At 43.1% G+C, this 13693-nt stretch overlaps 1 protein-coding gene across 5 annotated transcripts in view; it reads left to right on the forward strand.

Moving 5' to 3' along the window:
• PIP5K1C (phosphatidylinositol-4-phosphate 5-kinase type 1 gamma) overlaps window positions 1-13693 on the forward strand; it is a 1345879-nt gene that overhangs the window by 537244 nt on the left and 794942 nt on the right. For all 5 annotated transcript variants that reach the window (XM_069649430.1, XM_069649429.1, XM_069649432.1 and 2 more), the window contains exon 8: window positions 6588-6793. In XM_069649430.1, the coding sequence (XP_069505531.1) occupies window positions 6588-6793 (206 nt within the window). The remainder of the gene's footprint in view (window positions 1-6587; window positions 6794-13693) is intronic.

Consider the following 13693-nt stretch of genomic DNA (forward strand, 5'->3'; position numbering starts at 1 on the left):
GCTCCAACAATCTGGGTGACTCAATGGTGGCGACTGAAGCTGTTCGGTCGTGACTGCTCCTGCAAGCATGGCTCCTGCAGCAGATGAGCCATTGGCGGCACGCCTTTGAGTAGGTCCCCTAAAACCGATGGTGCAGGCACGCTCACTCCCCCCCCCCCCTCTCATCTGCAGCTGACTTTCTGGCTGGTTTCAGCTCTCTGTAGCTCCTGTATCAATTTCGGCCTGTCTGCTGGTTCGACCTCTTCCACTCACTTCTGCTCAAGCTTCCCTGCTCCAGAAGCGCTGCGCTCTCCCTGAGCCAATTGAGCTAAATAGGTCTACTATGGCCGGTATTGTATCTTTTCGATCTGCGCTCCCGGTTCCCGCAGCACTTTTGTTCTGTCTCTGGGAACTGGAAACGCTAACTCCTCATTAAACGGTGGTGTGTTTAAATAGACACTTCATGCGGCTATGGTCTGCACCAAATACCCCCCCTCCCACCTAACGGTCTCTCCACCCTTCCTTTTTATCAAAGGTGATGTCAGAGTTCCTCATCAACCAATAATGTAGCCTGCCTGTTTTCAGCCCCAGCAGTTTGTCAATTCCTAGACCTCAGGAGAGCTTTCGAAATTATACTTAGACAGAACCAGAGATTTCAGAAATTCTGCACAGCTACTTCAAAACTTTGCAGGAACAAATAAAGGCTCTCCAGCTTCCAAAACGCCCATTACCAGATGGATCGTTTCTTGTTTTCTTGAGTCTTATTTTATTCAACCTAAAGGTCGGCATGCTCATTTGGTGAGGGGCAAAGCTTTATCTGTTGCCTTTTAAAAACTTGTCCCTTGGGATCTGATTGCAAAAGCTCTTCCACAAGATTCTGCATCAGCCTTTTGCAAACACTATTGTTTGGAACTGAGTTCAAGGGTTGGTGCCCAGTTTGGACCAGCTGACCCAAGTGACCTTTTCAATTAAAGATTGATGTTGGGACCATCCACTCAAAGATAGATTCATTTTTTAATATTTTTTTTATTAAACACTTGGTGAACCGACAGCAGGGCAGTTACAATCCAAATAAATAAAAAGAACATACAGATACAACAAAAGAATAATGCACTAGTATGCCCCGTTAAGGTATCACATATTTCATTGTATAACGTACCCCATCAACATTTTCTGACGACAGCTCAACAGTGTAGAGTTTCTCATCAGATTATGACCGAAGTCCTGCCACACATTGTTAGGTCAGCACACTGGTGGCAACAATGACAAATACAGTTCCTCAGTATCGTGCGCCCACATGACGTCATATAAACCAATTCTCATGGGTAGGTGGCCCACTGCAGGAACATAGCAGAATGATAGCTCTCTTAGCAAGTATCCATCCCAGATTCAAAAATTGCTGCTTAACCACTGCCATTTTACCTGTGCCCCCCAGCATACAATCCTGAGCGTCAAGGATATCTTGTCAACCCAGTTTGTCCGACAGGGTCTGACAAACCGAAGTCCAGTATCCACCAGTTTAAGGCACCCCCAAAGCATATGCAACAGCGTGGCGTTCACCTCATGACATCTGGGGTAGTCCTTAGCGCTCTAGGAGCCAAATCTGTTAATGTTAGCAGGTGGGTAATACAACCTATTAAGCATCTTAAAATGAAATACATTTAATTTTGAATTAAATGAAACCTCTTTAGTCAGGTTGCATATATTCTGCCATTGTGAATCACTAAATTATACCTGTTGATCTGCACACCACTTACTCCTAGACTTCAGCCCTGATGTGTCCATGTCCTGCGCGAGTGTACAGACCTCGTTCTTGGTACCTGGGTTACACAGTATGTATTTTAAACAGGCATGCGACCGAGGCTCCGCTGGGAATGCTGGCAAGTGTGACAGGAAAGCAGCTCTCATGCAAAGTAGTATAAAGACTGTATAGGATCATCGCCTATGTAGATCTTCATAGTATTGCAGTATACGAACCGTTCATCAACCTACAAATCACCAATAGTAAGAATGTGCCCAATGCGCCACCTTCTTTCAATGTTTGTCATTTGTGGGCTACACCACTGATAATCCACACAATAGTACCTGCTTATCATAGGGAGTCGAGATGCCCCGCCTGGTATTAAATAATTGCCAGGCTGTCCACCACGTGGACGCTACTGGATCTAGGGGATGGGAGGGCCGATATGGATCACCAGCAAGCACCATCACCAAGGCAGCAGTGCCCAGCTGCAGCCTCTCCAAGCGAACATGTGGGGATTCTGACAGTGCGCTCGCCCAAAATGTTGCAAATTGTACCAGTGCCCTCAAGTAGTAAAATTCCCAGTCTGGCGCCACCAAACCCCCAACAGCATATGACCTGGAGAGATATGCAAACCTGACCATTGGGCCCTCAAAAACCAGGAGCATGCCCTGCCCAAGTCTGTGAAAAAACCATGCCCGGGCTACAGTAGAATATTCCGGAATAGGTACAGCAATTTAGACAGAATTTTCATCTTGATCAGGGATCCCAGGTAATTAAGACCCCATTTTTTAAAATTCGGACATCATGACAGTGAGGTATGACGTGTAATTGAGGACCAACATCAGCTCCATCAACCTAGCTATCAGTATCCCCAAATAAAAAAAACTATGCTCAGACCATCTAAAACCACAGGTGTCTGATACTACCGGCGTTTCAGCATTTAGAGGAAATATTGCAGACTTCTCTGCATTTAGGTGTAATCCAAAGTACCTGCCTAAGTCCTTAACTTTTTCGATCAATGTGGACAAATGGATGTCCGGATCTTGAATATATAAGAGAATATCATCTGCATAGAGTGATATTTCTGTCCTCCCTTCTAGCCACATGCCCGCTCTGGCATGCTGATCTCTTATCCCTTCCACCAAATGTTCAACATTCGAGCTGAAGAGCAAGGGTTAGAGGGGGGGCAGCCCTTCCTAGTGCCACCACTCTGATTTCACTACTGACAATAACATCCCATTCGTGCACACCCTAGCATATGGGGGAAGTGTACAAAAGCCTGGCCCATGATATGAACTGGGGTCCAAACCCATAGTTGATTAAAGCCTGGTAAAGAAAAGGCCAGGACACTTTGTCAAAAGCTTTCCTCATATCCCGCAATACTTCAACTGCACATACTTCGGGGTGGGACGGTCAATGAATCGCACCAGAAAGTCTCCTCTGATTCAAGGTCGACTTTGAACGAAGCTCAATTGGTCAGGATGGACCATATAGGGCATCAACGGAGTTAGCCTGTTCGCAAGGACCTTAACAAATACCTTAGCATTAGTATTTATAAGGGAAAGTGGCCTATACGACCCGCAATCCTCAGCCGCATTATTGGGTTTCAACAATAGGATTGCTTCGCAGATAGCATCAGGCAATACGCCCCCCAGCAATGCCTCCTCCCACAACTATAATAGATAAGGGGCAAGAGTATCTTTGAATTCTTTATAGAATTCTGCACAGAATCCATTGGATCCTGGAGCTTTGTCATTTGGCAGATCCGCAATGGCCTCCTTGATCTCCTCAACCATTATTGATGATTCGAGAGTCTCTGTCGCCTCGGCAGATATTAGAGTAGTCTGTATCTCCATTCAAAAAATGCTCAGTTTCAAGGGGGTTAGCACTGCCCTGAGGTTAATAGAGGGTTGAATAAAACTGGAACAAAAACTGGATTGATCTCCTCATCCGTGTCGCTGTCTCGATGTTTGATGAACGGTATGTTCCTGCTGCCAGCTTCCAAATCCACAAGGTGTGCAAGGACCCTGCTAGGTCTATGGACCTTGCCATATTTGATAGACCTGCAAGCGCAGGTCTATCAAATTACTTCACCCCTCTGTGCCGCCTCACAAAAGGCATTGAGCTCAGTCTTAATTACGTATCTCAACGCAGGTAAGGCGCTAAGAGCATATTGCTGCTGTAGTGCTGAGTTTGTCCTCCCTGGAGTCCAGTTCACCCGGTATACTCCTAAGGACCCCAAATACGGTGCATATGGCCATTCCTCGTATAAATGCCTTCACTGCCTACCAAAGAGTTGCTAGTGAGTCTACGGTTCTCACATTAGTATCAAAACACAGAGGAGACCTGTTCAGGCAGGTCCTGCAAGAAAACATTTTCTTAACTCCTAGAAACGTGTGTTGCTCCTGCTGGACTACCACAGTAAAGTCTGGGTAAATCTGAATCGACTGGGAGTCAAGGTGCACCTCCTTCTTTTCTCTGTCTTGACGAAGTATTACGTCACGTTCGTGATAGTTCATAATACATGCAATGATGGGCCTAGGATAGTCACAAGGGTTAGGTTTTGCCATAAGAGCCTTGTGGGCGCACTCCACCCTGACGTGCAGTCATAATGACGGATTATCCAACTAGTTTCACAGAAGATCCTCAACCGCCACCTCAATGTTCCTGCGTAGTACCTCCTCTGGGACCCCTATTATATGAAGATTGTTTCTGCAAGACCTGGACTCGGTCATGGCACTTCACCTTCATCGGATTCATGCCTCTTGTTAGAGTAGCAACAGTGGATTGTAGAGCTGAGACATAATCTTCAGACGTGCAGAGGCGGCCCTCAGCCGCCGCAATTTGCATTGTTTTTCTCTCTAGCTGGGTACGAAGGGTAGCAACATTGGTGTTGATATCGTCCAGTTTTTCATCACTAATGCAAAGCTATGTTGCATCGTCAAGATTTGCTGCATATCGAGCGAGGTGGAGGACACATTGGCCTGGGAGTCATCAGGCGAGTGCACGAAGGCTGTGTTATTACTAGATGGTCTAGGGGTGGATTTTGTGAACTGATCCATGCTCCCACATTTGTTGTTGCCATCTGCCTTCGTCATTCCGAGCCGCATCCAGTGTTGGGGATGCCTCCCCAATGCTTCAGTGACAACAGCTGCAGGACACGCAATCAGGCAAAACAGCGTACCTACACCTCCACACCACCAGTCCCTTCTGATAGAAAGCCTCAGGCACAGTCTCAGTTGTGACTGATATTTCACACCAGCGGACCTCCTCCGATGCCAATATGTACCATCCACATAGATCGCCAATGAAAGGAGAAACACACAGCAGCCATGGTCAATAGTAGCCGCCTCAAGCACTTCAATGACCCCAACACAGCCCAACCATGAAAGCTGATAGGTGAATCATCACATGGGTAGACGGGGTACATCCTGCGTCACTCTCACTCAGCAGATTTAACAAAAATGGTGGGTCGAATATGCGGGTGTCGACTGCTCAGGGCTATGGGCAGATGCAGTCCTCAACAGATCACAAGGTACAGCAGTGCACCTGGAACAGTATTACCAACTGCCCCAACAGTTCCTGGGCTAATGGTCTCATCTCGGTTCAGCACTTGAAATGTCAGCCTGCAGTCTTACCTCCTTTGCCGGAGCACAGCACGATCCTGCTGCCAAACATCTTCCCCAGACTGGGGAGGGTGACACAAGACTGCTCGTTGCCCTCGCAACACAGGCACACTAGGATGAGGGAGAGGCAAGAATTAATCGCAGTTCTGCAGGGCTCTGACAAGACAGAGCGGCTGCTCGGCTGCTCAGGAGACATCTGCAGCACATCCCGCCCACTCCTCCCTGCTGCAGTACAGCGAGCGGGCTGAATCTGTAATCAGCTGCAGGCTGCCTCACCTTGTTATCAGGAACCCCCACCACGGATCACAGTAGGAAGCAGATCCCCGCACTCCAGCCGAATTCAGTCACACGGCAGGGGCCAGCAGGGCTCGGTCAAAGCGCCAGGTCCGGTAATCTGCGACGGAAAACCCCTGCACTGCGGAGAGCTTAGGCTAATTCTGCCATGATGGCTCCACTGCTCGACAGCACCCCCCAAAAGTAGATGTATGCTTGTGAATCTCCCAAAAGTATGGAGGAAAGAGGATGGGATGTAGGAGTAAAGAGAAATTGCGCACCCTAGTGAATGATGTATTTCTTTTCCAGGGTCCCCTTTCCTCCTTACACAATGATGCATTTCTTTTCCAGGGTCCCCTTTCCTCCTTACGCACTCCCACCATTCCCCTAATGAGCCCGACCTCCATGGATGGAAAAGGACAAAAGGGCAGAGGCCAAAGTCTGGGTTTGGGGCAGCTTGGCCTGTTGCCACGCACCTGCAGGGTTCAGCCTAAAAATCGACAGTGTTTGTGGTGCTAAACAAATGCTCTGGTCCTGTCCCAGAGGACAGAATGTCACAAAAGTATGGAGGAAAGTGTTCTCTGGACTAGGAGTACAGCAGTCACTAGAGTGAGTATCCTTTCCTTAATTTGGGAACTATGACCTAAATAAATTCCAAATCAATTGAATGTTGAATAACATGAGTAAGTTAGATTTTGCGCACTAATACATTAATCATAGACCTAGTAAAAAGGTGTCCTTTGACTGCGGTGAACCAAAGTCTTTCAATGTCTGCAGGCGTTTTGGGGTCAAGCCATCAAAGTTGCATAATTATGAATGCAATTGTTTTGGACTTTGTAATGGCATTGCCACTCTGATATTGTGATTCGTATAGTCGTAGTAAATGTTGAGGAGAAATGAGTAGGGCCTTTTTGTGTTCGGCACCAGAGTTAACTTATACTTTGTAAAACCTCCCTGATTTGCAGGTACTAGAAAGTTTCAAAATCATGGACTACAGCCTCTTGCTTGGTGTGCACAACATGGACCTGCAGGAGCGGGAGAAGCAAATTGATGGGTCGCAGAGCACATCTGACGAGAAGCGCCCCATTGGGCAAAAGGCCTTGTACTCTACAGCCATGGAATCCATTCAGGGAGGTGCTGCAAGGGGTGAATCTATTGACACAGATGACACGTATGTTGAATTTTGCTTTGTTTATTAACATGTGACTAGTTTTCTGACTATTTGGTTTCAGATTTGAATAATCGGTCATTATGGCATTGTTGGTTTACAAACTTTGCCATTCCCGGTTATTCCCCTGCGACCTTTGGATTTGTTTCCACATACACTCGAAATAGGTTATAGAAATCCTAGATTATATTTGGCTCTTTGTAGGGAAACCTGGTTGTTCAGAGTTGTTTATTAGTTTGTTCTTTGAGTAGCGGGGTTGCAGTTTGTCCTCAGGAAGTATCACCATTGCGTACATCATTAGGGGTATCCCATTAAAATAGTTTTCATTTACTGTAAAAAAAAAAAAAATTCTTAATGATTCCTTTTCCTTAGGCTGACTCACTGTTGTCTGCTTTCTGTCCAAAACAATTACTCCGGCATCTGGCTCTCTGATTCCCAACTGGTTGGGGTAAGCACAGTAAGTAGCTGGTTTAGAGGTTGCACCGCATTCACTAGGCTGTGACAACCTCCCTCCTGCTGCCCCGAAACCGCCTTCATTATATTGATATGTGACTCTCCTCCCCCAGCTACTTAGGATGCTGATAAAATTGTTTCACTCTTTGAATTATTTTCAATTTGGGGCGGTAAGAGTATTTTACCCATACACCTAGCTTTCGAATTCTGCCAGCTTTTTTGTCAAAATCGTCTCAATCAAATTTTTCATCCCCATGTGCTGCCTAAAATCGTAGCCGCTTCCTTGAAAGATTTGTGACCTACATTTTCCAAATTTGGATTCTCATGCACCAAGTCAACATAATGTTCACTCACGCGTCTCTAGTTCATTAATAAATGCACACTCAACTGATTACAACATCATATCTGTACAAGATATCGTAATTGAAAGCAATTAGCACATTTTATTTTTGACAGAAACTTAGTTTACAACTCCTGGCTATGTGCTCACACACGTGAATAAAATGCAAAAAAGTGGCAGAAGTTTTGAAATCATTAGCAAAGATCATTTAAATATTTGTCAATCCAATGTCCATTCTCCTCGTATGAAATGTTTTATTTTATTAAGTTTAGTTTAGTTAAAATATAACCTTTTACACATTCATTATAATTGTAAAGAAAGAGAGAAATAGAAAGAAATAAGAGAAAAACAGTATTAAATATTCCTAATTAAGGTGCACTTTAATACTTAAGTTCACATTCTTAAAAAATAAAACGTTACTGTGCATTTGGTTAACAAAAACCTTAAACGCACCCAATAAGAACATGTTAGACATGAAATTCATCAGTTATGACAGGATAAAGATACATTCAATATTCATATATAAAAAATCTCCATAGTACACCATATACTTAATAAAAAAAGAAAATACAATTCATTATAGTTGAGCATGAGAATACTACGATATACCATGAAGACTTTTTTCCAGATATAAAAGGCAGACGCAGTAATCACTATTGATTCTGCACAATAGAACAAACTCCAAAATTGGTCAGAGTTAACAGAGTCCATGTTTGATACCAGATGTCCCTACCCTTTCTTGTATAATTTGGTCAAGGGTCCACAGGCTGTAAGTATATGTAGAGATGTTTCAATGACCGCTTTACATATTCTGCAAAGTCTTTCATTATAAGGAGTACCAGTCCAACCACCAATATACAACTTAGTAGGCAAGATCTTAAATAATAAATCGTTTCAGTTGTAGGCAACCTGCTTTGATTAAAGAACTCCTGGGGCAATTCAAACAAAAAGCTTGGGTAGCGAAAGTGGCATAATTTCTCTTGTGATGCAAGTAATATCCCATGTTATGGTTTTAGTTTTGCATGGATGCCTGCATTGCCACAAAAAGTGGACAGGTAGATAATTTCAAGTAATGTTTGGCTATAAGGCCTAACAGTCTATTGTGATGGTTATTAGTCAAATTGAATGAAAGAAAAAATGTGCCTTGCTTTAATTACCATAATGATCTTAATGATGGGAGCCAAAACTCCAGCCTTAGTGCCTGCACCGGCTCAGACAGGGGTACACCAATAATTGATCGAAATAATTTGACCTCTAAACACTTTAACCATATCATATTCGTTGCTTAAGGAATCCGTGCCATATAATATGCCTGGCACAATTCTGGGTTTATATATTGTAATCAACCCTCAGTGTGTTGTCCTCCCTTGTATTAAAATACTTTTTGAGCACCTTCCATTTCCTGAGCACCTTACTCGTTACATAGGCACCATGCTCTAAACAAAATAAAAATAATCCCATTAAAATATCATTATGTATAAATTGAACATGTTGTATAAAAAGTTCATCAATGCGAAAGATAGTCCAACTTGTTGGTCACTCAAGCAGCGCGCTAAAAAGGCTTCTGATGGGAGCAAGTTTATCTCATGCACAAATTTCCCCAAAAATTAATCCTATGAAGTGCAATACAGGAGCACATGTTGATGTGTACTTATCTCCTGTACTGAATTGCAGAGACATCAAAAGCATTCAGTTATTTTGATTGCTGTTCAAGGGTTTCTAATAGGTTCAAATTTAATTTTAAAAAGGTATGGATTTGTGTGAATTTGGTGGATAGAAGTTCTATTCTTGTAGTCTTGTTCGGTTTTCTATTAGGGACCATTTGTTTATCCAGTCCGAATGGTTGGTTTATTTTTAAACGTTATTATATTAGTCTCCATTGGGTGTTTCTCAATATAAATTAAGCCTATTTTTCATCTGTTTGAATAGGGAAGCAATATCAGCAATTGTTTCCAATAAGGGCCATTCACAGTAGGTATTTTATATCCCTTTATGTTGATGGTCTGATTTCCATATAGCAGGATCCTCTCCTAATTTCTATTATCATATTTAGAGCAGCCAGTTATAGTTCGATTCTTGGGCATCTGGGCATTTCCAGGCAAGCCCAGACTGGAAAACCAAAATTTGCCTTCTATTTCATTTTATTTAGATGTTCTTCAATATTAGAGGTCACAACCCTGAGTCAATATTTTATGGCTGGAATAGACTTCTGTCTATATAGGTGATGATTGGAAGGAGTGAGAACCCACCTATTTTTCGATCAATTCCCCTAACAAACGTGATCAGGACCATCGCTTGTGTCCTCATTTTTTTGTAGAAGCTTTCTAGCTTATTTACCCAGCTGTATTTCCAGTCGTAGGTATTTATCTCAAATACAACTTCCAGGACTTGTTTTCCTAATGGTCAAGTGTATTTGGTTTTTTGTATCAATCCGAGGGCTGAGAAGAGCATATTTTTATGTTTTATTTTTGTTGATTAGGTGATTTGTTTTCTCCAAAAAGAATCAAGTGCATCCAGTGACCACTGTAACCTAATAGGTGGTTGGTCCACAATGGTTATATCATCTGCCTAGGAAGAATATACACAATGGTAATTACTTACTTTAGGTGGGAAAGAGTGGGCTCCATCCAGGCAAGCCCCAGGGTCTGCTTAATAAATGTTGAATAGCAAGTGGCCAGAATGCAGCCTTGTTTTACACCCACATTATCAGGTATTCTTTTCAAACATTTCTCCCTATTCTCTAATCTGATTTTGACAAATGTATCGCTGTGCAATACAACCATGCACTTCAGCAGATAGGCTGTTAAGCCCCATTCAAAAGGTTTCCAGAAGAGACATTGTCAGCAGACTATCAAATGCCCGTATGAAATCTACAAAAGCCATATGTATTGGCAATTATCCTTTCGTTTTATGTGTCCTTGACAAGAGTTAAAGAGCATCAACCAATGTATGGTGGAGCATTTTTCTCGGAAACCTATTTGGGTTTATCACCCAAGATTCTTTTTTTTGTTCTAACCCACTTCTGTTTCTGTAAGAGTAAACTGCAGAAGTCTTTGCCTAATGGGTCTAGTAGCACAATAAATCTGTATACTGCCAGATCCTCAGATTCCTTTTTTGGAGATTGGGATTACGCATGCTAATAATAATTCTGCTCTCTATTATTTTGTTAAAGAGGCGGCATGCAAATTCGGTCCATCTGTCTGCTTGTCTAAACAGCGCAATAGTAGCCAGCCCATCTGGACCTGGGGCTCTGGATTATTTTAAGAACCTTTGAGTCAGAGCAATTTCTGTTTGATGAAATAAGATTTTACATTGCATGAAGCACTCTTTTCCATTGTGGTACTATTTTGACAGGTGGGAGCATGAAGTTATTTTTAATGTATTCTGCCCAATTACCCCCCCCTACCCCCGCCATTGGAATTGACTACTTTGAGTTCTATATACCATTGATCTTATTTATAGTGTTCCAAAATCGTCTTGCACCATTTTTGCCAATTATTTTCTATATTTTGGTGCCGTTTTCTTGTGTAATATAGTAACTGTTATTTTATATTGATTGATTGTTCTCTGATTCCTGTATTTATATTAATCATCTGTAATGTGCATGTCTCAGAAGGTCTATTAAGTCTTCCCTGAGAACCTTCTTCATGTTTTTAAATACTTGACATGTATCTAAATTTGATCTACGTAAACCAGTCTTATTTGGTTGCTTTGTTCTGCTTTAAAATCTCTTGTCCATTTGGAAATCTGGCTGGCATGTGATTGAATTGCCACCCCGCTCAGCACAGAATGTTGAGGCATATGCTACCTTTAGAGTTTCTTTAACTCTAAACGTAGATAGGTTTAGGTTTTCATCTATTTAAGGCAGCCTTGCTTCCATGGTCTGGGATAGAAAACAGGTTGCTATAAGAGTTTTCCGTAATTATTAGCTAAGAGAACATATCAAAATATAGTATCGAGGCAAAGAAGTAGTCTATTGCCAAGTGAGCTAAGTCTGCGGTTTGGCGGTGCATTCTTGCTTCTTTACAACGGCTAAGCAAACTCATGCAGGCATTTCAGTGGACGCCTACATCATTTCAGGAAGCAGTATATATTGGAGTTCCTCGTGCTCACAGCCAAGTGAGCAAAGTGTGCGGTTTGGTGACTCGGTAAAGCTTCACGCAGAGAAAGAGGCTGGCATCCGGCCCCTGTCTGGACTTAAAGCGTTAAGACCTCTGGACGATACAGCCGCCTGTGCATTTTTACTGCGCTCGCCCTCTGTTCATGAGTCTACCGCTTAGTGACTAGCTTAAATCTCAACTAAAGGCCGAATGCGAGTGTGACTGCGGGACTTAGTTGTCCTTTGACCATCGCACCCGGCTCTCCCCCTGGGTATAACGATTGACTCACGGACTTTATATACAATGAGACGGACTGTGTATTGGCGACAGAGCTAATTTCTAATTTGAACTCTGTTGGCCCAGTGAGGCTTACTCTAGCATTCGTCCCTATGCTGCATGTCTACATAGCGCAGCGGCAAAAACTGGGAGAGGATGACTAAACAAACGTCAAAATAGCATAGCAATACTGCACATTGAAGTGGTGTCGATCCCATTGAAGCAAATGCCGATGGAATAACTATTAGCATAAATAATGATCCCAGGCTGTGTCTCTGCCCCGCCCACGCAGTTGGCAAATTATATCAATCAGGCGGAGGCTTCAAGTATTGACCTTCGCGCAGACCCGGCCCAGCCTCTTTTCTTACGGAACATCTAACCTTCGACTCGATGGAAGCAAGCAATAAGCAGGAGCAGGAATTCCTGCATGAGTCACTAAAACGGATGAATGACAAGGTTAAACGTTCTCCTTCAATATCTGCTTTGAATTTAGTCCTAAATTCATTCGTAAACTTATATGACAATATAAAGGACTCTGGTGCAACCTCATTATTTCAATCTGCAGAAATTAAATTGGCACTTGAACTGATGAATGACGCTCTGGGGAAGCACTGCTGCACTCAATCACTGTTTGAAACAAAAATGATGGCAGCTCTGGATGAGCTCAAACAGGAGTTAGTACAAATTGCTAGTACAGTACAAGAACAGACCAGCTATAAGCAAAGCTTAGATCTGCCGTACACTAAGGAGGCCTATAAAATGGCACAGTCGACTAGTTCAGAACCAGCAGATCTAGGAAATACTGGTGGAGGAAAACAGGTGCTTGAGAAGGAAGGCCCACGTGAAGTGGCTAGTATTGCCCCCCACCCCCTTCACCTTCAAATCCTAAAAACTAAAGATATAGGGAAGAGGAGCCCAGGTAGAAAATGAGAAAAACAAGGAACCAACAGAAAAGGCTTGGGTAAGTACCTGAGATACTTGGATATATAGGACGATTTCAGTATCCAGGAGTATGAACTTCATGTGGCAAGACAAGAGGTCATCCTGGGAAGGGATGTCCAGTACTTCTGTGTTAGTAATACCAACATAGAGACTATTGAGGCGCTAAATGAGGGTGGCAATAACCATGCTTCAGGGAGTCGGAATATCAAAACCCCCTCAAAATATGAGTTGAAGGACTGCAGGAGCCCACACAAAAAAAAAATGGTACGTCAATGCGGAAAAGCAAGTGAATTTGGACCTCATAGACCCAATGGCAAAAACAAGACCGACAAACTCCACAACAGCCTCTACCCTGCCTAAGAAACTCTGGGCCCCCATCTTCCGAATAGGAAACCATAAAGAAGTGACTTTTAATACGACTGATACAGTTGACGGGAATACAGAAAGGCCTATTATGTGAACTGGTGAATATTCCCGTCAGTTATGCAGCAAAGCTCTACATAAAAAATTGGCCTTCCTCCTACAGTGCCAGATCGCAGATTGGGGCCCAACTTAGGTGGTTTGCAAATGGCAAATGAGCAAGCAGCACCCCCGAGGGAGGATCTCCCCAATACCTTCTTCAAACATCCCCACCTATGGATCAAAACAAACTGACGAGAATAAGATGCGAACAGTACTCAATGGCCAGTCCATCCTAAAAGTAGTGAAGGAAATTTCTGAACTATACCCGTTTTGTACACTGGATATTGAATACATTCATTTTCCATATGATAGTACTACAGATGTGGTGGT

This window comes from Ambystoma mexicanum, chromosome 1p (genome assembly GCF_040938575.1).
Source record: "Ambystoma mexicanum isolate Mex_15411 chromosome 1p, UKY_AmexF1_1, whole genome shotgun sequence".
In the NCBI taxonomy this organism is placed as follows: Eukaryota; Metazoa; Chordata; class Amphibia; order Caudata; family Ambystomatidae; genus Ambystoma; species Ambystoma mexicanum.